The sequence below is a fragment of the Marmota flaviventris genome, chromosome 8, assembly GCF_047511675.1.
Source record: "Marmota flaviventris isolate mMarFla1 chromosome 8, mMarFla1.hap1, whole genome shotgun sequence".
In the NCBI taxonomy this organism is placed as follows: domain Eukaryota; kingdom Metazoa; phylum Chordata; class Mammalia; order Rodentia; family Sciuridae; genus Marmota; species Marmota flaviventris.
The window spans coordinates 135,118,944-135,144,330 of NC_092505.1; the positions used below are offsets into that span (position 1 = coordinate 135,118,944).

Consider the following 25,387-nt stretch of genomic DNA (forward strand, 5'->3'; position numbering starts at 1 on the left):
TTAGTGGGGTCACATTTGTTTTACACACACACACACACACACACACACACACAAGGAATTCTTTATTTTGAGACAGTGTCTCAAAATAAATAAATAAATAAATAAATTTGTAGATGAATACTTTTATTTTTATGTGGTGCTGAGGATCAACCAAATGCCTCACGCGTGCTAGACAAGTTATTTACTGCTGAGCCCCAGCCCCAGCCCATCATATCTACTTTGAACAGCTGTCAGGTAGGTCATTAAATATTAACCTCTATGTCTTTTTAATACTTTGTTTTTTGGCTCAGATTTGACAAAGGTTTTTTTTTTTTTTGTGTGTGTGTGTGTGTGTGGTTGTTTATAGGCAAGAACATGGATTGAGGCTGATTTAAAAGTGAAAGAATCTGTGTCAATCTAAGTTTACAGTTGAAAATCTTCCCCATAACATATTCCCCTTGAATTGTTTGGAACTGTGTATCTATGACTATTTGCATTTTATTACCTTATTTGCATTCTAAAGGATGTTTTGCTCCACACTCTATTTGTATAGCGCCTGTTCATAACATCTGTCATGAGTCTAATTCACTATATATATAACCATTTCTTAATAGCATTTAAATCATCATTCTGGTCTTGCAAACAGAATTATCTTTACTACATCAAGGAGAAGGATGAGGATGCAAAATTAACTCCATTGGTTTCCATGTTACACATTCAAAATATTTATCACCAGAATGTTGGATTCATGAGCTCTTGACACCACGCGTACTATGCTCATGTTATCACATATTGCCCGGGAGACCTGGCTGCTGGCAGAAGAAACAAGATCAGTGGGTGAAATGGAAACTAGATATGTCCATTGTTGATATTAAATTAGAACCCAACAAAACTATAAGTATTTCTCCCAATTGGTTCTTTAATCATACTCTTAAATATTGAGTAACTGCATAGATCCAGCCAAGTTATACTGAGTATCATCTGAAGGAGTAGCAATCCCAATCTGCTCATGGGGTTACAGCCTTGTTGACCACCTTTGTACTATGGTAAGTAGAAGTGGTATCCCCTTTCTCTCGAGTATGCATAGACAAGTAATAACTTCCTAAGGAGCTGGGGTACAGTTCAGTGCTAGACCTCATACATTGCATACACAAGTCCCTAGATTCAGTCTCCAGCACAAACAAAACAAACAAAAGAAAAATCCCCAAACTGGTAAATCTACAGATTCAAAAAGCTGATCAAACCCAAACACGTTAAACTCTTAAGAAATTCACACTAAAAACATCATAATCAAGTCTCTGAAAACTAAAGACAAAGAAAATAACTTTAAATCAGAGAATAGCACATTTTATAGAATGACAGATTTGAATGACAATGGATTTCTCAGTAGTCAAAGCCATCTTGACCAAAAAGAACAAATCTGGAGATATGACAATACTGTTTCAAAATACATTACACAGAGATCTGGTAATCAAAAGATCATAGTATTGGCATAAAAACAAGACACATCAATCAATGAAATAGGTAGTATTTAGAGCCCAGAAGTAAGCACACATTTATGGTTAGTTAATCTTTTTTGCGAGGGTACCAGGAATTGAACTCAGGGGCACTCAACCACTGAGCCACATCCGCAGCCCTATTTTGTATTTTATTTAGAGACAGGGTTTCAATGAGTTGCTAAGTGCCTTGCCATTGCTGAGGCTGACTTTGAACTCGCAATCCTCCTGCCTCATTTTTGACAAAGTTGCCAAGAACACATAATGGGGAAATAACAGGCTCTTTAATAATTAGTATTGGGAAACCTGGATATCCATATGCCGAAGAATGAAATTAGATCTATCTCACACCTTATATAAAACCCCAAAGTGTAAAACTCTACTAGAAGAAAATAAAGGGTGAAAGCTCCATGACATTGGTCTGGTCAGAGATTTCTTGGATAAAATTCCAAACTCAGAGGCAATAAAAGCAAAAATTGAAAAATGGTATTGCATCAAACTGAAAAGTTTTTGCATAGCAAAGGAAATAATTAACAGAGTGAAGAGAAAAAACCACAAATTGGGAGAAAATATTTGCAAATTATATATCAGATAAGTGACTAATATCCAAATAGATAATAGAGCTGAAATAACTCAATAAGAAAATAAATCACCCTATGAAAAACAGGGACAAATGACCTGAATAGACCTATCCCCAAAACACATATATAAATAGCTAACAAATATAAGAAAAAATGCTTAATATTTTGCATCAAAGAAATGGAAATTAAAATACAAGTATCACCTCACATTTGTTAGAATGGCTATTGTCAAAAAGACTAAAGATAACAAGTGTTGACAAAGGTGTGGAAAAAAAGGGAACACTTGTAAAGTGTTGGTTGAAACTGTAAATTGGTACATTATTGTGGAAAACAGTATGGAAGTTCCTCAAAACATTAAAAATAGATTTACTATATGATATAGTAATCTACTTCTGGGTATATATCCAAAGGAATGGAGATAAGTTAAGAGATACCTGTACTCCCTTGTTCATTGAGACATTCTTCACAATATCCGAAATATGGGTTAAACCTAAGTGTACATCAATGGATTAAGGAAGAAAATGTGGTATATATATATACATGGAATACTATTCAGGAAAATAAGGATGTTTGTCATTATTTTGATGTCTTTTCATGTCTATTGCAAGTGCTGTGACTCCAAGATGAATCAGCATGGATTCATCATGTCACTATGTGACATTTATGCTAAGTGAAACAAACCAGATACAGAAAGACAAATACTGTTTGATTTCAATTATATATAGAATCTAGAACAAAACTGAACTCATTGAAGTAGAGAGTAGAATGGCAATTGAGTGTGGGGTGTAGAAGGGGAATGGGAAAATGTAGTCAAAACGTACAAAGTTTTAGACAGGAATAAATTTTGGAGATCTTTGGTGCATTATTGATGTCTACAGTTAGTAGTAATTAATTCTTTGCAAATTTCCAAAAGTAGATTTTAAATGTTCTCATCTCAAAAAATTATGTGAGGTGATGAATATGTTAATTAGTTTGATTTAATTATATACAAATGTATACATACATGAAGACATACATAATATATACAATTATTTGTGAATCATGGATTTAAAAATAAAGTTTTATGTCCTGATCAAAACAAAGGAAGTTAATTAATATAATTTACCCTACCAATAATCTAAAGAAGAAAACCCATATGCTTATCACAATTTATGTGAGGAAAGCATTTGGAAAAGTTCAACATTTATTCATGACAAAAACTCTCAGCAAACTAGGACTACAAGAGAACTTAATCCCATAAATGGCATCTACAAAAAAAATGGTGAATATAATAATAGTGAAAGACTGAACACTTTTTATCTACTCCAACATTGTGCTGAAGGTTATAGCCAAAACAGTAAAGCAGGATTAGGGAGTAAATGCACATGTTGGAATGGGAGAAAATAGTCTCTATTAATATAATATGATTGTCTACCTAGAAACCTCCCATAATTTATCTGCAAATAGAAATGAAATATATTAGATGTTGGAAACAGTGGCAGACACTTGTAATCCCAGTGACAAAGGAAGATAAGCCAGGAGGATCAAAAGTTCAAGACCAGCCTCAGTATCTTACCAAGATCCTGTCTCAAAATAAAAAATAAAAAGGATAGGGATCTAGCTCAGAGGTAGCATACCCTTAGGTTTAATCTCCAGTACCACAAAAACAGAACAAAACAAACAAAACCCCTCCAAAAATCTGTCCCCCACAAAGAATAAACAAAAAACAAAACCTGTTAGAATAAAGAATAAATAAGTTTAGCAAGTTTGCAGGACGAAGTTAATATATAAAAGACACTTGTATTTCTACATACTAGTAATAAAAAAAATTGAGACAGTACTATTTATTTATTTATTTATTTGGGTACTAAGGATTGAACTCAGGTGCACTCAACCACTGAGCCACATCCCCAGCCGTATTTTGTATTTTATTTAGAGACAGGGTCTCACTGGGTTGCTTAGCACCTTGCCATTGCTGAGGCTGGCTTTGAACTCACAATCCTCCTGCCTCAGCCTCCAGAGCCACTGGGATTACAGGCATGCACCACTTTGCCTGGCAATGTGTAAAATTTTAAGGAGACATCTTTGCTGAAGGCAAGCACTCCAAAAGGAAAATAGCAAAGTAGAAGTAAAGGCAGCTCACAAAGAGGCAACACAAATGACTGATAAACTTAAAAAAATAAAAGGCCCAAATTTTGCAGGTAAAATAGGATATTGAGTATCCAATCTTCCACTTACTGCTTGTGGAAATAAAAATTGAGTGCCATTTTGGAAAGTCTTTTTATGTCTATTGCAAGTACCGTGACTCCAAGAACTACCAATTCTCTCTTAAATTTTTTTTTTTTAGTTATAGATGGACACAATACCTTTATTTTATTTATTTATTATGTAGTGCTGAGGATCAAAACCACTGCCTCACACACGCTAGGCAAGGGCTCTGCCACTGAGCTACAACCCCAGCAATTCTGTTTCCAATTATAAGTTTATTCATATATTTATCTACAAAGAATTTCAAAAACCTATTATCCTTTCATTTATTTTTATGTAGAAATAAGAATCCACAAGAAAAGTTTGTCACAAAACAGGGCTTACCAGCTTGGTGTCAGACTGTTCCCCAGGTATTCCAGGTGACAGCACTTCTTGAGATATGGGTAATAGCCTCCCTCTTCCCACATGTACACATGTAAAGAACAATCCATGGATGCTGCAAGGATATGGAGAGAATCCTTCAAAGGACACCTGAGAGTGAATGGATAATGAGTCAAGCTCAGATCAAAAAATAGGGAAAGGGACTAGGATACAGCTCAGTGACAGAGTGAGGCCCTGGGTTCAATCCCTGACATGGAAAAAAAAAAAGAGAGAGAGAGAGAAGCATCGTATGTACCACCCATATGTTGCTGATGATGCTCTGGTGGCCCTCACATCGTTCTAGCATGAGGCCATTAATGGTGAAGAGGAACAGGTATGGCCCACTCTCAACAACAATAATACTTCCATCACTGACTCCCATCCAATTAGGGCTGTCTATATGAACTGGCAACAGAAAACTTGCAATCTGATGTGCTGTTTTCGTATAACTCACACATACACACATATACATATTATAGGCAAATTGTTTAGTTAGAACAATAACTGTGGGCAGCCAGTCTGAATGATTTCACATTCTCCTTCCCTGAGCAGAGAGGCTCTGGCCATCACTACATCTTGTAGTGACCTGGATGTTGCCCCAGTCCCGGAAGTTTGAGAATGCGTCTTCAGACATAGGCATGTTGCCCCGTGGATTGAGCTATGCTCACCTATTCCTTTGTGATTTTACCCCTTTGCCCTGTTTGGGATAGAATATTCCATGGAAATGCCCTTTGTGTGTCCCCTTCTTTTGCTCTGCCTTTGTGGATGGCCTTCCTAGATATCAATCTGCTGACAGCAAACATCATGAAGCTAGACTCAACCCCCCTGAAACCTGACCCCTTGCCTCATTTGAATGGCTTCTCCTCAATAAAAGGGTTCAGCACGTGCTCACTTGTGTTCTTTCTGCAGACCTTTAAGGTCAGAGGAACCGTCACAGGACCCCAAAGAAAAAGGTATCTCTATCTCATGTATGGTTATTTTGTGCAGCCCAATTCACCTGGAGTGACCCTGAATGTTTTATTCTTAAGGAATAAGACAGATAATCTTGCATTGAGTAAAAAAAAAAAAACATACTTCCTACTTCCATGGAACTCCAGTCCAGCGAGGACAATGAAGTGGCCTGACAAATCCATGCCACCAAGATAATAGGTACCCTGACATAGGAACAGAAGATTATGGACAATACATAATAGCTTAAACATTGAAAAGAAGCCTTTACTGGAAATGTGCATTGGAACCCAGGCCCTAAAACATAATAGAAATCAAAATGTTTCTTCCCCAAAGAGCAGGGTGAACTTAAGAGATCAGCATGAATAAGAGTCAAATAGGCACGGGGTCACACCCAGCTAAGGAAATTCTCTGGTCCCTTTACATAGACCAACCTCTTCATGTCTATTTGTAGCTTAATAGGAGTGCATGCGGAATAAGGAATAGAAACAAGTATTTCTAATGTTGCATAATCTACCTGGAATGACTTTTTAACCCTCAGGGCTTTCTGTTGTTAGATCAAAAGTGGTAAATCCTGTTTTTTTTTGTGGGAACCTCTCCGGTACATCAGTGGTATCCCGTTTTCTCTCCTTGGAGTCCAGCAGCCTCTGTTGCATGATGCAAATGGGAGAGTGAAATACAGGGGGGTGCTATGTTCTGATGGTCTCAATAAACACTCTGTGAAAAAAATCTAAGGAGAGAGTGAAATCGGGTGAAGGGGGAAGGTAGAGAATCTCAGTATAGGAGGGACTCCAGACAAGCCACTGTAAGAGTTCTCCTCCTATGCCCAAAGCTCTGTTCTGCCTCTTAGGAAAGGTTAAACAATTACTGCTTCCACTCCAAAGTATAAAGAGGAGCTCACTGTCTTCTTATCTTACCAGGATGTTCACAGATAGAATGGAGTCCTTGATGCAAGGCTGAAGGGTTACAAAATCATCTTGCCACATTGGACTCCTGATCAAAATGAGGTGGTTATATCAATTTTCCCTTCTTGGAAAACTAGTCAAGGTGCCATGCTACAGATGGCCTGCTCAGAGGCCAAAGACTTCCTTAGGGTAACTCTAAGAGACATACATAGATTTCTTCTTGGACTTCTCTACTTTCTAACCAAGGTAGATAAAAATTTGGAAAGCAAAAGTGAACAAGCTCACTAAAGATACTTTTAAAAAAATTATTATTTTTAGATGTAGATGGACACAACACAATGCCTTTATTTTTATATGCTGCTGAGGATCGAACCCGGGTCCTGCCCATGCTAGGTGAGCGCTCTACTGCTGAGCCACAATCCCAGCCCCTCCTTTTTTTTTGGATCTCCCTTTCACTTTCCTTTAGGTTTCATGAACATATTTCCATTAATAAACATTTGTCACTGCAACTGGATACTACTGCTTAAAGAAATATTGTTTTCTGACTATTTGAGCAGATTCTGCTTAAAGAAATATTGTTTTCTGACTATTTGAGCAGATTCTGCTTATGAACAGATTCTCCTTAGAGAGGAGGGAGCACTATGCCAATTCCTTGCTGGCCCTGCAGTTCCTCAGATACTTCCCAACTTGATCTTCCTAATGCTTGACCCTCCTATCCTAAACTTGAAGTTCACAGAACAGCACCTACCTTTGAAAAAATATGTTGATGTATCCCACATGAAAAGACCCATTTCTTGTCAGGAGAGCAGTGTAGAATATCAATGCTATGTTGAAATGCATGGACTTCAGAAATATCCCTTAACTCAGGTATTGTAAATGTGTGGATGTTACCATCAGAATCACCCACCTGCAACCAAAGCATCACCACCATGTCAACAGAAAAAGATGTGATATCCTAAAGTACTCAATATATACTGCCATTTCTTCAGTCATTTATTGGAGATCCAAACTTCTGATCAGCTTGCCTCCCAAAATTGTTGGGATAATACTATGGAATAAAATTTCCTAAGCCCCCAAACACTCTTGCCAGGGACAGTTATTTATAGGCACTTTGGCACTATTTTCTTCTCAATGTTTGCCAAAATTCACATCTTACTCTCCACTGTCCCTGCCCAAGTTCATGGACAACAATGTACACTGAAAGAAGAGACAGAGATACAACATAATTCAGGGACTTTATTTTCCCCATAGAATTATGGCTGGGGAAATATACATGAGGTAGGTCAAAAGTCAAAATGGAATGCAGGTTTTTATGGTCAAAAATCATTGGTATTTTGTGATCAACTCCTAGGGTAGAAGACAGATCGAGATATGACAGTAATAGGACCTCAGTGTCTTCAAAGCAGCAGCAAGAATTTTATTTTGTGCACCCACTTAAGGTGTGGGGCTCACTTACCATCAGGAATGGCCCATCCTTTGTGAGAAAAGCATTCAAGGAAAAACAGATTTGAGCCATTGCGCAGGTAGCCAGAGGATCCCTGTCACGACAGTTCCACTTGTTTTCTCCCATATCTGCAGTGATCGCGAGATGCATCTGAGGGAGGGTCTCCAAATTGGTGATATTGAACTGCTGTACTGGGCTTGACCAGATCATAGTGCCCTAGAGAGCAAGAGCAACATTTGGTGTTCCAGGAACTCTTCATACCCATTGTGTTTTCATTCTGCTAATGCTTACTTGGAACCCTATCCCAACCCAGACCCATTTCTTGCTTTTGGGAAAAGGACATCAAGATCCTAAACATCTCAATTATTTGATGGTGGGAGTGAATATGAAAACAGGAACTATGCATTGTGCTCAGAGGCAGGAACTCAGAATGTGAAGAACATAAAGAATGATCAGACTCTGTGCTCTAATCAGTTCTGCCTCTTAACCAACTTGCAACATCCAGCAAGTTACCTCCTATCGTGGCTTCTTTTGGGGCTGTTATTACGTTTCGAAACAGAATTCTGTCTTGGGAATTCTAGGAGTTCAAAATGTATCAATCATCATGAAAATAATTATTCTATCATCAAAATTTTACACTGCAAACAAAACAGAAGAAATTGTTACTTCTGCAGACTTTTCTTTAGTCTTTTTAAAATTGTGAGGTATATCATATAAAAACAAATATGTGTGTGAATTTAGTAAATTATAACCACTTGGTTATAATTCAAGGTAACCAATTTCTAAGCCCCCCTCCAAACTGTCCTTGATTTATTTAATAACCATTTCATCCTTCTCAAATGTAATCTTTACTTGATTACACTATAACAATTTACCTTTCTGGTGCTAGTAATCTATTGCCATGTAATAAACCATCCCAATATTTAGTGACTTAAATCAACATGCTTTTTAAATATCCATTTCTGTTGGGTTGGAAATTCAGATGCAGCTTGAGAAGGTAGTTCTAGTTCTGGATCTCTCATGAGGTTGCAGTCGAGTTTCATTTTCAAAATATCTAACTCACATGGCCAGCAATTTGGTGCTGAATACTGGCAGGAGTCCTCTGTACCTCACCACACAATCTTTATAAGTCTGCTTGACTATCTGTCTTCATCATATTATGGCTATTCTAAGAGCCAGTGACCCTAGTATAAGTGTCTTTCATGGTACAGCTTCAGAAGTTACACACCATTATTTCTACAACATCTTATTGGTTACGTAGGTCAGCCCTATTCAATGTGGCAGTAAACACAAGATCATGAATACTATGGGGCAAAGATGTTGGGGCCATCTTAGAGATTGGCTGCCATAGTCCACCCTGTGGACCCTAATATTTCATTTTCCTCCCACATGAAAATACACTCACCACCTTCCAATTCATTAATTACAGCATCATTGAAAAATCTCAGATCTCATTGTTTAATTAGATACAGGTATACATTAGGTACAGGTAAAGATTCAGTTGATTTTGATGTGAAATCTTTGAACTAAATATACAAGTTATTTATCCTCCATGTCCCCACAATACAAGGGCAGGGTACACATAGGATGATAGTCACTGCCATTTAAAAAAGTGGAAAATGGAAAAATAGAATGGGAAGCACCAATAAACCACTGGTAAACAGAACTTTTAAAATTCAATAGAGAATATGCTGGTAGTTTGCTGATTAGGAGTCAAGCTCTTAAGAAAGATTCATTGTGGCTCTTTGTTCTGTCCTCTGTCCACCATGTACAGTGGGCCAAATTTATAGCTGAGTAGTTTTTGGAGCCTACTTCCTGCCTGTAAAAGTTTTGGGAACTAAAGCCTGCTTCTCCTTTGTAAAATATATTTGTAATGTATTTCCCCTTTAAACTCAATTTGGCAATGTTTCTGCCAATGTCATTGTTTTTTCTTTTTCCAGTGTCATTCTTTGAAAAACTTTGTGGGTTTTTAAGAGCCTTATTGGAGTTTTTGCTACTATACAACTATACTCACATGTCTTTGAGATGAATCCTTTTATCCTTTTATATCTTGGTATTCTGCTGTGGCTACTGAGGATAATGCCTTAAGGTTCTTATAAGTCTCATTGACTTAACAATTCTCCAAGGCACTTCCTTGCTTATTTCTGAAATATATCAAAGAAATTTGCAACCATTCCTTTGGTTTTATCTTTGTAGTATGATTTTCTGATTTGATCTTCATTTGGAACCTATTACTTGATTTAGCATCATTTTCCATCTGAAGAGGCTGTGGATTTTCAAAACCAGTAATTCCTAACTCACCTTTATTTGGAAGTCATTACTTTAACTGCTTTATTTTCTCTTGCATTTTACTATGAGCAGCAAAAATGGTCAGCATTGAGAATTCTGCCAGGAAATGTCTTTAGCAACATTATTCAATTTGTTGGATACATTTTCTAATTTTTCACTTTACATGGGTGACACTATTGCTAAACTTCTGCCACTATGACAAGGACCCATTTTCTCCATTGTCTAATAATATTTCTTATATTTTCCTTGAAGCTCTCATGAAAGCTATGAGATTTTTGATAATCATTTAAAACTCAACTGTCTCTTCTGAGTCTCCTCAACTTATGCCCACTGCCTGGTTCTAAAGCTTATTCTACATTTTAGGTTTTTGTTATAGCAGCACTCTGCGTCTAGGTTCTAAAGACTATACCAGTTATAAATTGTTATATAACAAATAACATTGAGAATTAAAGCAATAAATACTCATTATCTCACACAGTTTCTGTGAATTAAAAAGCGAAGAATGGATTAACTGAGTCATTCTGGCTTAGAGTCTCTCATGAGGTTGTAGAAGTCATTGGCTAAAGGATTGACTGGGGCTGGAGAATCTGCTGCCAAGATGACACAATCATATGATTGCAAGTTGGTTGGGCTAGAGATATAGCTCAGTTGGTACAGTGCTTGCCTTGCATGCACATGGCCCTGGGTTCAATCCCCGTCACCACAAAAACAAGCATAATTGAAAGTTGGTGTTTGCTGTTGGCAGGATGTCAGGATTCTTTGCTGTCTGATCATTGGGCTGCTTAAATGTTCTCAGGGATATGATGACTGGCATCATCTAGAAAAAGTCACCTAAGAGATACCCTTCTGAAAGTTTTAAAATTTCTCTGTAAATATTTGTAAGAGGGCACTTATCATACTTCAAAAGACCCTGGGATTTAAGAGTCATTACACATTTTTTTTCCAGAAAGGGAGAGAGAAATACAAATAGAAAAATCCAAGAAAATACAATAATTGGGGACCCACTTTGAAGTCTTCCAACTCCCAATCCAGTGTTCCTTGCACTACCTTGTTAATTCTCACAAGAACTTTATACACCTTTGAGGAAATCAGTTAGAGATAATTTTCTGCAAAAGCCAACATAACAAATGCCAATCATTGACAAAGAGGCAGTAAAAAGGTAATGAAGATACATAACACCAAAAGATTATTTCATGAAGTCACTTTGTGTTACTGGTAGAAAATAAGAACTTATACAAGTTTAAACAATAGAAATACATATTGAAAAGCAAATTCCTGAGACAACAGCGGGTGGTTGGGGGTGGGGGAGAAGATGGCTGAATAGAGGTACCCAGCATTCATTTGCTTTTTCACAAGGAAGAACTAAAGCAACAGGTGTATATGTGAAGACTGAGGTGACAGGGGAACACTGGAATTCAACAGTAGAAAGATGGAAACCTTGTTAAGTCCAGAGACCTGAGATGGCAGTATAGCAAGAGAAAATATCTCATTACTTGACATTCTGGTCTGGAGGAGGGTTAATCTCCCCTCTGAAGGAATGAAGGTAAAAAAGTTCCAGCAAACTCTATCAGTTCAGATATTGGCAAAGTTTCATGGCCCTGGCAGTCTTACAGCCTAAATATACAATTGTACTGAGATCTTTACAGTAGTCTGGCTTTGGAAAAGGAATTCACTTTATATCCCAGTGAACCAAGAATGCTGCAGATAGAAGCCATCTTGAGAAGGGACCTAGTGTCTGAATTTGGACTGCTTTAGGAGTCAGAAACTGCTGCAATATTCTCATTTCTAGGATCCCACAGACATTCCACTGCATTGTCTCAGGGGGTGACTGCCTCATGAACTAGACTTGGCTTGGTGGAGTGGCTGACACAAATTGCTGAGAGCACTCCTCAGTGGGGAATGGGTGTTATGATGTGGAGGGGAACAGGAGGTGCCCTCTATAAGAATTGGGGGATGGGGAGTGTGTCCTCTGAGGCCAGGAACTTGGCCTCTGCGGTTTCACATGTTTGCCAGGACTGAAGGAAGTTGCCTGCATAGTTCCTGCCACCCTTCTCCCAGAACCATGCAAGGGTGCCTACCAAATAACAAGGTGGATAAACAGCTCTGAGAGTCTATTGCTCTCCTACCCACAGAGGGGTGTTGGGGCCGTTTTAAACAACATTACTGCAGCTCCAAATGTAGTCATGCTCCAAGATGCACACCAAAGAAGGTCTGAAAAGAGTCTTTGCTCTATGCTGACCTTGTATTGCTCTCTCTCTCTCTCTGTCTCTCTCGGTACTGGGGATTGAATTCAGGAGCACTTGGCCACTGAACCACATTCCCCAGCCCTATTTTGTATTTTATTTAGAGACAGGGTCTCACTGAGTTGCTTAGGGCCTTGCTTTTTGCTGAGGCTGGCTTTGAATTCTTGATCCTCCTGCCTCAGCCTTCTGAGCTGCTGGGATTACAGGCGTGTGCCACCAAGCCCAGTGTGTTCTGCTCTCCTTTTATCCTTCAAGCACCCCAGCTGAGAGGAATTTTACCCAACTCCAGCCATGATCCACTCCTGCTTGATCCCTGGTGGATACTACAACTGAATCAGGGGGAGAAATGCCCCTGGCTGTTGCCCTATCCTTAAGTATGCACAGCTGTGGGGGGTGTCTAAGGTTTTGCTCTTGGTAGGTTCTGCTTATAGTAGCAGTACAGAGGAATCACAAAACATTTGCTTTCACTGCACTTATGCAGGTAACCTGCTCAGTTGCCCCGACTTTACCTGTGCAGGTATGCTGCATCTGTTGCCCCCATACCTGGTCTGACATATGGTGCTGGGAAGCCTGGGTGTGACTGCACAGAAGGGTACAGGGATTCCTTTCCTGCCTCTACCCATGAAGCACCTGGCCTCACACCAGTATCTCATTAGATAACAAGTGCTTCAGGCCCCTTCTCACTAATGGAATACCAGAGACCCATTCAAGTAACAGAATTATGATCAGTGCCTGAGAAAACTCCCTCCACCTGATAGGGGCTGTCACTCCATTGTCAGAGTAATTACACAGCTTTCACCCCACACACTCTGCTACCTACACAATATCTTCCTGAACTGCTACTGAGCCCCCACTCATGCATGACCCACAGAGACAGTGTCTGACTCTGATACAGTACACTGTACCCAAATTGACCTATCATAGCCCAAGAAGCTACAAGGAAATTACATTATAGTACCCAGCTGGAGATAAATTCAGCATAACAAACAGATTCTGGAATATTCATCTTGAGGAGAAAGCTGCATAATAAGAAGGCCATCCCATAAAAATGATAGAAGTATCCATTTCACCAGATGTGCAAATCTCAATGTAGGAGCACAAGAAATATGAAAAAGCAAGGTAATATGACACCTCTTAAAGATTGTTACTCTTTAGTAACTATTCCAAAGATAGTTAAGTGGCTAGATTCCTGATAAAGAATTCAAAAGCTGTGGAGCAGATGAGTGTTTTGGATACCTGGGGCTCAAACTCATTGGAGAAGTGTGGGAGATGGTTGCTTTAAAACGTAGGTTTAGTTATTATTCAGGTCTGACAAGGCTGGAAGATCAGGAGATGATGAAAAGGTAACTTGTTACACCCGCAGATCTCAAGAGGAGGGGATAGGTCCCACCCCAGAGAGGCCACCTAGGGAAGCACCAGGTTGGTCAGGAGGCCAAGGAGTCAGGAGAAAACATGGGCGAAAGACTTTCTTGTGGTTTCCGTGGGAAGTAATGGGCAGGGAAGGAGCAGGCTGGTAGTGGGCTAGTTTGGATAATTTGGGCAGATCCTAAGGCAAGAGGGCTCAGTCATCTGGTACTTGGCCTTGGGGTGATTTGGGCAGGTGGATAATGGCCTAGAGTGGGAGCCAGTGAGATCATCTAAAGGTGGTGACCAAGGCATGGGTTCTGGATGGGTTGGTTTGCATATGACAAGTGCATCTGCAGGTTAAGTCCTCTCCTATCACTAGGAACTGGGTAGCCCTGGGAGGGACGGTTTTTCTGGAGTCAGCAAAGACTCCTAGGTCTAAGCATCTAAGCACCGAATACAGAAACTAGAAAATGTGGTTATTACAGCACCATAGCTGACACCTCAGAGTTCCCCTGCCAGGGCTATTTATCCATCAATTCCCATTTGTCATCAAGGGAGGATGCTACATAACATATTAACAACTCACACTGCTGAGAAAAGCTGTTAGGTGGGATTCCTACAGGTTTATAGAATGCAGGCGTGAACCGGGGCAGCGGGATGGGAGCCTGCACTACCGAACCTACGCACTAGTGTGCACTTTGTCTTGGTAAAAGTTTATAGTATAAAATGGAGTGTTTCTCTGATTCTAGGAAAAAAAGAGCCATGAAAATTCTTTTAAAAGATTTAATGATGAGTCAACATTTGGAATCTAAGCTTTGTAGCCTTATTTATTTATTTATTTATTTATTTTTTATACTGAGCTTCAGTCTGAAGGTAAAATTACTGATGCTACCTCTGGACTGGAGAATGTTTCTCTCCCTGTGCCTGCTGTGGTTGGGTCTCTGGAGAGCTGTAGAGAGAATAGCAAATAACAGGTAACTCTAACCTGTGAAAACAGATAAACAGCAGGCAGCCTCTGGAGTCAAGGGCAGAATGTGTCAAGAATTACACCCTCAAGCTTACAGGGAGTCTATCTCCTCTTCTTTTCTGATGATCTTTCTCCCCCTTCCCATCTCTTAAGGATCCTATCTCCATTCCTATTCCCAGGTCACCCAGTTTGTGATTATCCATTATTATTGTTCCATAACCTGGTCAAAGTTCTTAAATAAATTAGTTTTTGGTGCTTCAAAAAAAAAAAAAAAAGAATTCAAAAGATTAATTTTAAGAAAGCTGAATAAGTTACAACAGAAAACAGACAACAAGTGAAACAAAATTAGGGAGATAATGCAGGATGTGATTAAGAAAATCAGGAGGGCGGGGTGGGGAGAGAGAGAGAGAGAGAGAGAGAGAGAGAGAGAGAGAGAGAGAGAGAGAGAGAGATTGAGAGATTTTTTTTTTGGTTAAAAAGACCCAGTTAGTTAGAAATATTGGAAATGGAGAAAAAATTCAGTTGAAAGCTTCAACTATAGATTAGAAGTGGAAGAAATGACATTGGAATTTGAAGACAGGTCTTTTGAAATATTACATTCAGAAATAAAGCAGAGTGGCTGGGTTTGTGGCTCAGCGGTAGAGCACTTGCCTAGTATGTGTGAGGCCCTGGATTCGATCCTCAGCACCATGTAAAAATAAAAGAGATTGTGTCCAACTACAACTAAAAATAATAAGTATTTTTTTAAAAAAGAAATAAATCAGAAATAAGAATGAAGAGAGCATCCAAGATCATTGGGACACCATTAAAAGATCAAATGTTTATCTCAGCATTTTCTCCTCAAAGGGGAAGAAAAAAAGTTAAGGGCACAGAAAACCTCTTCAATTAAACAATATCAGAAAACTTCCCTAATCTTGGGAAATACATGGACACTGAGGCATGTGATGTCTATACAACTTCAAGTAGACATGCTCCTCACCATGACATATTATAGTCAAACTGTCAAAATTACAGGACAAAGAAAGAATTTTAAAATTTTCAAGAGAAAAGTGCCACTTCACTTTTAAGGGCAACCTCATTAGACTAAGAGCAGATTTATCAGTAGAAACTGAGGAGGAAGGCAGGGAATGATGTATTCCAGGAGGAGGCCATGGAGTGATATATTTCAAATCCTGAAAGAAAATAACTGCCAATCAAAATTACCATGCTCAGCAAGGCTATCCTTCAGAATTGAAGCAGAAGTAGACCTTACAAGATAATCAAAACTAAAGAAAATTAACCACTAGACCAATTTTACAAAAAATGCTTAAGGAAGTCCTATACCCAGAAGTGGAAGAAAGAGAACTAGCATCATGATAGCAAGTGAAAATATAAATACCACTAGAAGGGTAGATACACAAATAGTAAACAGAAAAGAATCAAATATTGTCAGAACATAAATCAAACCACAAAGGTGATTAAAGAAAGAAGAAACAGAATATTCAGCAACCAGAAGAAAATCAACAAAATGACAGGCATGAGTCCATACCTTTCAATAATAATTCTGAATGTAAACTGTCTTAATTTTCCAGTTAAAAGTTATAGTCTGGTTGAATGCACTAAAAACAATACCAAATGATATGTTGCATACATATAACTCATCTCTCAATAAGGACACACACAGGCTGAAAATGAAAGGATGGAAAATGATATTCCAAGAAAATGGAATGTGATAATAAGTAGAAATAGCTATATTTGTATCTGATAAGACTTTAAAACAAAAACAATAAGAAGGGACCACGAAGGTCACTATATAATGATTACTGAGTTAATTAAGAAGATATGATGATTATTAATCTCTACATGCCTAATAATGAAGCAGCCAGTTTTATAAGACAAACACTAATAAACCAAAAGGAAGAGATAGGCTTCAATACAATAATAGTAGGGGATTTCAATATCCCACTCTCATCAATGGATAGATCATTCAGATCCTACCTCCGGCCACCAAATCAACAAAGAAACATCCGAATTAAACTAAATATAGATCAAATAGACTTAACAGACATTTAGAAAACATTCCATCCAACAGCTGTGGAATAATATTCTTTTTGTCAGCACATGGAAATTTCTGTAGTCAGCCACAAGTCTTAAATTAAAAAATTTGAAATCATATCTTGTATCTTTTCTGATTATAATGGAATAAAACTAGAGATCAACAGCAAGGAAAACTTTAGAAATTATACAAATACATGGAGGCTGAACAACACACTTTTGAACAAATAGCGGTCATTGAGGAAGTCAGAAGGGAAGTTAAAAAAATTCCTTGAAAAAAATGAAAATGGAAACAATATACAGAAACCTGTCTTACAGCAAAAGCAGTACTAAGAGGAAAGTTTATAGCACTGAGTGCTTAAATTAAAAAAGAGGAAGATTTAAAATAAAAATGTAAACATAATTATGCATCTCAAGATCTTAGAAAAGCAAGAATAAAACATACTCAAAATTAGAAGGAAAGAAATAATAAAGATCGGAGTAGAAATAAATGAAATAGAGTCCTAAAAACAATACAAAGGATCAATGAAAGAGAGTTGGTTCTTTGAAAAGATAAATTTGTCAAATCTTAGAGAGATAGAGATCATATAAGAAGACCCAAGTAAATAAAATTAGAGATAAAAGGAGATATTACAACTGATACTATAGACATTTGGACTTTTAAAAGATTATTAGGAATTATTTTGAAAAGCTGCTAAAAATTGGAAAATCTAAAGGAAATAAACAAATTTATGGACCTATATGGCTTACCAAAATTGAAGTAAGAAGCTATAAAAAACCTGAATAGACCAATGACAATAAATGAAATTGAATCCAGTAGTATAGTTTTCCAGCAAAGAAAAATCCAGACCAGAAGGCATCAGTATTGAATTTTACTAAACTTTTTTTTTTTTGGTAGGGTTGAGGATTGAACCTAGGACCCTGTGCATTCTAGGCAAATGCTCTATCGCTGAACTACAACTCTAGCCTCTTATTCAACTAACTTTTCCTTCCTTCCTTCCTTCCTTCCTTCCTTCCTTCCTTCCTTCCTTCCTTCCTTCCTTTCTTTCTTTCTACCAGGGACTGAATACAGGTGTGCTTAAACACAGAGCCATATCCCCAACCTTTTTTATTTTATTTTTTAAAATTTGAGACAGGGTCTTGCATACTTCAACATAATAAGGGCTATATAAATTACTTAGGCCTTCACTAAGTTACTGAAGCTGGCTTTGAACTTGTGATCCTCCTGCCTTGGCTTCCTGAGTCACTGGGAATATAGATGAGCATCACTGAGCCTGGCTTACCAAACATTTAACACAATGCTTCTCAAACTGTGAGAACATATACTTGATGAACATAGATGAAAAAATATTCAGCAAAATACTAGCAAATCAAACTCAACAGGACATCAAAAATATCATAGATCATGGTCAAATTGGTTTCATGAAAACTAATATGAATCAAGAATGGTTCAACATATGAAAATTAATAGACATCACAAACAGAATCAAGGATGAAAATCATATGATCACCTAAATAGATGCAGAAAAAAAGCATTCAATAAAATTTGATATCTTTTCATGATAAAAATCCTTGAACATATTAGGTAGAGAAGAATCATACTTCAACATAGTAAGCACTATATATGACAAGCTTATAGCCAACATTATACTGAATGGGGTAAAACTTGTTTATTTAAGGAATAAGACAAGGGTGTCCACTCTTAGTATTCTTATTTAACATAGTACTAGAAATTTTAGAGCAATTAGGCAAGAGAAAGAAATAAAAGACATATAAATAGGAAAGGAGGAAGTCAAATTATCCCCGATTGTGGATGATATGATTCTACACAAATACACACCTGAAGACTCCACCAAAAGACCATTACAACTGATAAATTCAGTAAAGTAGGAGGATACAAAATCAACATAGAAATCAGTAGCTTGTCCATATACCAATATATATCAATTTGCTGAGAAAGAAATCATGAAAGCAATCCCATTCACAATAGCCAGGCACGAAAAATTTTAAGACATGGAAGAAACAAATTGAAGATGAAGACATTAAAAGATGGAAAAACTTCATGGTTTGGAAGAATTATTATTGCTAAAGTGCCTATACTACCCAAAGTAATCTACAGATTCAATGCTTCCCATCAAAATACCAATGACATTCTTCACAGAACCCGAAAATACAATACTAAAATTCATCTGGAAGAATAAAAGACCCACAATAGTCAAAGCAATCTTGTGTGAAAAGAGAACTGCTGGAGATCACACAATACCTGATTTCAAGACATACTACAGAGCCATAGTACCAAAACAACAATAACAAAATCAAACCAAATAAAACCCAACCCAACCCAAACCAAACAATAAAAAAAACCCAAGTATTGGCATAAAAACAGATACATACACCAAGGGAACAGAATAGAGAACCCAGATAATTCCATGCATTTACAGCCAACTGATTCTTGAAAAATGTGATAAAAACAAGTGTTGGGGAAAGGAAGGGAACACCTGCTTAGCCAGCCAGATCAGTCAAATCAACCCTGGCAATCAATGTGGTGATGGATATCATACCATATTACCCTCTCATCCATGGAAAAAGATACTTTTTGGCGGGTGAGTATTAAGGATTGAACTTAGGGGCATTCAAACCCTGAGCCACATCCCCAGCCCTATATTGTATTTTATTTTGAGATAGGGTCTCACTGAGTTGCTTAGTTCCTTGCTTTTGCTGAGGCTGGCTTTGAACTTGTGATCCTCCTACCTCAGCCTTCTGAGCTGCTGGGAATATAGGTGTGCACCACGGTACTTGGCTGGAAAAAGATACTTTTATGCATTGTTGGTGCAATCACTTTGGAAAGCTGAATAGAGACGAGGAATGGAACAACCAGCTATCTCACTCCTTGGCATTTATCCAAAAGAACTAAAAATCAGCATACTATAGTGATATATGCACATCAATGTTTATAGCAGCACAAGGCACAATAGCCAAGTTATCGAACCAACCCAGGTGTCCATCAGCAGATGAAGGGATACACACACACACACACATACACACACAATTAATGGATAAACATACACATACAAACACACAAACACACACACACACAAATGGAGTTCTACTCAACCATAAAGAATGAAATTATGTCATTTGCTGGTAAATGAATGGAACTGGAGAACATAATGTTATGTGAAATAAGCCAGGCTCAAAAATCAAGGGTGGAACTTTTTCTCTCATATGTGGAAGCTAAAGAGGAAAAAAAGAAATAAGAAAGAATATTTCATGAAAACAGGGGAGAGCAGTAAAATAGAAACAGGGGAGAAAGGGTGAGGGAGGAGAGGAGGAAAAGGGGAGAAACTGGCATATGAAATTGACCACATTATGCTATGCACATGTATGAATATATCACAATGCATTCTGTTTTAGTTAGCATTCCTTTTCTTTCTTTCTTTCTTTTTTTGTGTGGTGTGTGGGGATTGATCACAGGGTTGCTTAACCACTGAGCCACATTCCAGGCTTTTAAAATTTTTTTTATTTAGTGACAGGGTCTCGCTAAGTTGCTTAGGGCCTTGCTAAATTGCTGAGGCTGGCTTTGAACTTGTGATCCTCCTGCCTCAGCCCCCAAGCCTCTGAGATTATAGGCATGTGCCACCACATCCGGCTAGTTAGCTTTTTCATCATTGTGACCAAAATACCTGACAACAACTTAGAAGAAGAAAAGTTTATGTGGGACTCATGGTTTTAGAAGTCTCAGTCCACAGGCAGCCAACTCATGGCTCTGGGACCAAAGTGAGGCAGCACATCATGGGGGAAGGGCCCAGTGGAGAAAAGCTAAACAACTCTCTGTAAAGTGAGGAAGCAGAGAGAGAGAGGGAGGGGGAAGGGACCACAGGGACGATGCACCCTTCCAGGGCATGCCCCTAGTGATCCACCTACCTAATCTAGGCCATTCCACTTACCTATAGTTACCATCTAGTCAGTCTATTCAAACTAGGATGAACTGATTAGGTGACAGTCTCATAATCATTTTACCTATGAATATTCCTGCATTAATAGGAGCTTTTGGAGGACATCTCATATCTAAATTAGAACAATAATTATAATGTACCAATTACAAAATAAGTAAATAAATAAATAGAAGGAAGACCAATAGAGTAGAGAAGGGGAGTCAGGGGGAGGAAGGAGGGGAGGGAAGAGGAGAGAAATTTATGAATGTGTCATTATGAATTATGATATATTATGAATGTGTCAAAATGAACTCCACTATTATATATAACTATAATACTCTAAAAAAGTATGTGTGCTTAATATTTAAGAGCAAGCTGTTGGGTCCAACCCATTTGTCTTTGAAATAATAAAGTATATCCACACCTTAAACAAATAAAATGATGTTTATATACATATACATATATATATATGTGTGTGTGTGTGTGTATATATAAAACATATGGAGTTTTATTCAGCCATAAACAAGAATGAAATTATGTCATTTGCTGGTAAATGGATAGAACTGAAGAACATCATGCTAAGTGAAATCAGCCAGGCTCAAACTCAAAGACAGAATCTCTCTCCAAAGAAAGAGGGAAGAGAGGGAGGGAAAGAATTAAAAAAAAAATGTGGGGGCGGGGGAGAGGGAAATCTCATAAAAATAGAAGGGAGTCCAGTGAAGCAGAAGAAGGGGATTAGGGAGGGGAAAAGGTGAGAGGTGGGGCATGAGGAAGTTCTGGGAATGAAATCTACCAAATCAGTGTATATATATCCATATATAATTACACCATAATGAATTCCACTTTTATATATAATTATAATGCACTAATTAAAATAATAATAGAAGGGTGATCAGTAGAATAGAGAAAGCAGATCAGAGGAGGAAGGAGGGGAGGGAAAGGGAAAGTACTGGGGAATGTGATTGACCAAATTATGTCATGTGCATGTCCAAATATGGCATAATGAATCCCACTATTATGTATAATTATAATGCACCAATAAAAACAAACTTTATTATTTTTAAAGAGAGAGAGAGAGAATTTTTAATATTTATTTTTTAGTTTTCGGCGGACACAACATCTTTGTTTGTACGTGGTGCTGAGGATCAAACCTGGGCCGCATGCATGCCAGGCAAGCACGCTACTGCTTGAGCCACATCCCCAGCCCCCACCCCAAAAAATGAACTTTAAAAAAGAAAAGATGTCTTGAAACTTTGTTATCAACTCCAAGTATCATTTTCCTCTCAGCACTATTTCACATGTCACAGGTATGTATTATTTTTGCCTGACTCACCTCTTGCACATCCCAGGTATAAAGTTTGCGCATTGAAGACACAATACAAATGATTGACTTCCCTTGTTCATCTAGTGTGAATCTACTTCCTGAGACATAAGCCACTGGTCCCAAGATTCCTGGAAGGAAACATAGACACTACTTGGCCACCAGATAATAGAGGGATCATTCAAACCAAATAAAGATAATTTTAAGCTTTTCTGGGTAGCAATTATGGAAAAGACAGAAACTGGGCTTTAGAGTCAGTCAAATATGGGGTCCTGTTATAGATTGGTAATTGGTGATTAGGAGATATTGGAAAACTTACTTTTTCTCTTTAATCTGTTTCCATAGATTAATGGGTATTAGAATTAATCCATAGATTCATGGATATTAGAATCTCTCCATGAAAATATATAATAAATTTGAAAAATCATGTTATAGGCATATATAAAAGTACCAAAGGGAATTTCACCTTTATGAATATATAGAAAGTACCAATCAAAAATAAATGAGCTGGATGTGGTAGCACATGCCTGTAATCCCAGTGGCTTGGGAGGCTGAGAGAGGAGGATTGTGAGTTCAAAGCCAGCCTCAGCAACTGTGAGGTGCTAAGCAACTCGGTGAGACCCTGTCTCTAAATAAAATACAAAATAGGGCTGGGGATGTGGCTCAGTGATTGAATGCCCCTGAGTTTAATCCCCAGTACCAAAAACCAACCAAATAAATAAATGAACAAAAGGAAGATGAGTAGAGGAAGGAGAATAGGGGGAGGGAGGGAGAAAGAGAAGAGATGGGGGAATGGGGATTAAAATAAAATTCTTTGTATATATGGTTTTGTCAGAATGAACCCAACTACCATGTACAACTATAATGCTCTTTAAAAAACTCTTCAGAGAACTGTTACAAGTATTAAAAGAGGTATCAGGGATAAAATGAACAGTAGAGCCTTTGCTATTTAGGAGTTTATCCATTAATTCCGCCCCCCCAAATATTTTTTCTAGGACAGGTAGAAACTTTTGGAAAAAGAGAGTAGTAGAGCCCTATTTTATGTTGTGAAACAATCACTCTGGTTCCTTCATTCTGTTCAGACACAGGAAGCAGGAACACTGGTGATGTGGCTATCACAGCAACCCAGGCACATTAAATTTTAATCCCTTTCCCTTTCACTGAATGAGTACACAAAACTGCATATGGGGAAAAATAGAGTAGACCTCTGAAAACAAGTTTATCATGCTTCTCCAAGGCATACCAAGGTTCCCAGCTGCTTCTTTGTAGATAAAGTCTTCTGGCTGTGCACATGCCATCCGATGCTCCTGCTTTGTTTGGTGGAGGAATAACTGCTTCCATGTCTGTGTGCCCAGGTGCTCATAGGTGAAGTTGCAGAAGTGCCATTTCTTTAGACACATCCTCCTGGAAACAGGAGTCATAATCCTATCAGGTGACCCTCAGCTCATCTCCTCAGAGCCACTGTTGTCATATGAGCCCTATATTCATGCTAACCTTTCTATGGGCCTCCCACAACACAGATGCACACAGACCAAAGTACACAGCGCAAACACACAATTAGATGGCCTCCTCTTTCCTTCCCACCTTACTCTCCCCCTTTTCTTACTCACCTCCATAGCAAATCACTTTCTGCAACCTTATTCCAATATGAGAGAGAAGGCAATGGATAAGCAATCAATACACAAACATTGGCTTCTCTTCTGCTTGCATTTATTCTCGGGCCTGGACCCACAAAGATTAATCTGACACAATCCCAGCTCTCAATGCCTTCCCAGTCTGGAGAGAGGGAAGTAGGAACAGCAGAGACCTATCATTGCTAATCCAGGCACTCCATATTCCTGTGAGAGTTCTGAGGAAGAAGTGATTTTCTAGGACTTGAAATAGGAACCTCAAGGATCATTTAGTCAAAATAAGTCCTGTGTATCAGCTTATCCTTTCCATTTAACAGAATGTGAGGCACTCAGTGAATGAGGACTACCCCCAAACCCTCAAAGTATTTTGCTATTCTGCAAACTGATGCACAACTGGTTAAGAGAAGTGAATGGATTCTAGGGATACTGGTATCAGAGCTAAGTGGGTGGATCTGAACAAAGTAAACTTAAGGAATGAAGGAAGGCTGTGTGGGTGTAATGCTGGGGTAGCCAAGATCCATGGCTGAGGCTGAGAGGTGGAAGGGGTCTGACAAGGTAGAGGAGTGTGGGCAGGAAGCTGGTCAATTCTGTCAAAGCAGTAGAGAGACTGGAGCCTTTACCTTGCTCACTTGCGAAGCCTGTAGCAAGCTCAAGGCATCCAGATAGGAGAAGATTTTCACCAAGGGCACATCAGGCAACTCAATCTCCATTTTACATGGCACTAGCCCATATCCAGTTCACTCTGAATTTAAAGCTTTGGCTGAAGTCTGTAGCAGTTGGAAGGATTTCCACCCACAGCCCATCTGGCTCTGATTGAAACAAACTGCAGGTGGGCAGACTCCCAGTCTGTCCTCCACTTTGTTTGGTATTTCCCTTGGGCCAGATCCACTCAGCTGTAGGTATCCCTATCTAAACTCACTTTTTAGTGATGTTCATTGTTTAGATGAACACAACTTTTGAATTAGAAGTATAGGACTGGGGGCAGGCCTAGATGGACCTTGCAAGGAATCTCTAGGAAATGTTAATTAACATAATTACATTGGGCAGATTTAGTTTTCTAGGTGGCACCTGTTTAGTTGTTCCAAATTACTAGGGTAGAGAATCTGTTTGCCACATTTACACGGAATCTGGTTAGCAACACCAATCTCTCAGTGCCAACCCAGCTTCTAGGTTTCCGCTTTTGTGAATTTACCTTTCTAACAGGAGGGAATCACTGAAAGAATGATTCAAACAGATGTTTCCATAGAGATCTTTGCTAAGTAGGCCTTGTTGGATAAGGCTCTTACAGTCAGTGCCTGTCCCTGGGATGCAAATTTCTATAATTACATATCTGTCAAGAATTTGACAACTCTTTTCAGTATTTTATACATAGGATGTCATTGAATGAATATTGTGTCCCTCAAAAATTCAAAAATTCATATATTGAGGGCCAGGTGTGGTGGTGCATGCCTGTAATCCCAGTGATTTGGGAGGCTGAGGCAGGAGGATTGCAAGTTCAAAGCCAGCATCAGCAAGTCAGCAAGGCCCTGAGCAATTTAGTGAGACCATCCCCCCGGCTCTCTCTCTCTCATAAAAAGAAAAAAAAAGAAAAGAAAAAAAATTTTGGGAGACAATTATGTCATAAGGAGTTCTAATTAACGGGATTAGTGTCATTTTAAAA

At 38.4% G+C, this 25,387-nt stretch overlaps 1 protein-coding gene across 1 annotated transcript; it reads right to left on the reverse strand.

Moving 5' to 3' along the window:
- Positions 1–688: 688 nt before the first annotated feature.
- Positions 689–24,437, reverse strand: Fbxw12 (F-box and WD repeat domain containing 12). Its single transcript, XM_071614945.1, is given in 11 exon segments — positions 689–791; positions 4,628–4,761; positions 4,920–5,098; positions 6,147–6,198; positions 6,201–6,341; positions 7,265–7,423; positions 7,973–8,176; positions 22,109–22,227; positions 23,340–23,500; positions 23,707–23,743; positions 24,347–24,437. Coding segments are annotated over 11 exon segments (1,380 nt in total).
- Between the last annotated feature and the right edge of the window lie 950 nt (positions 24,438–25,387).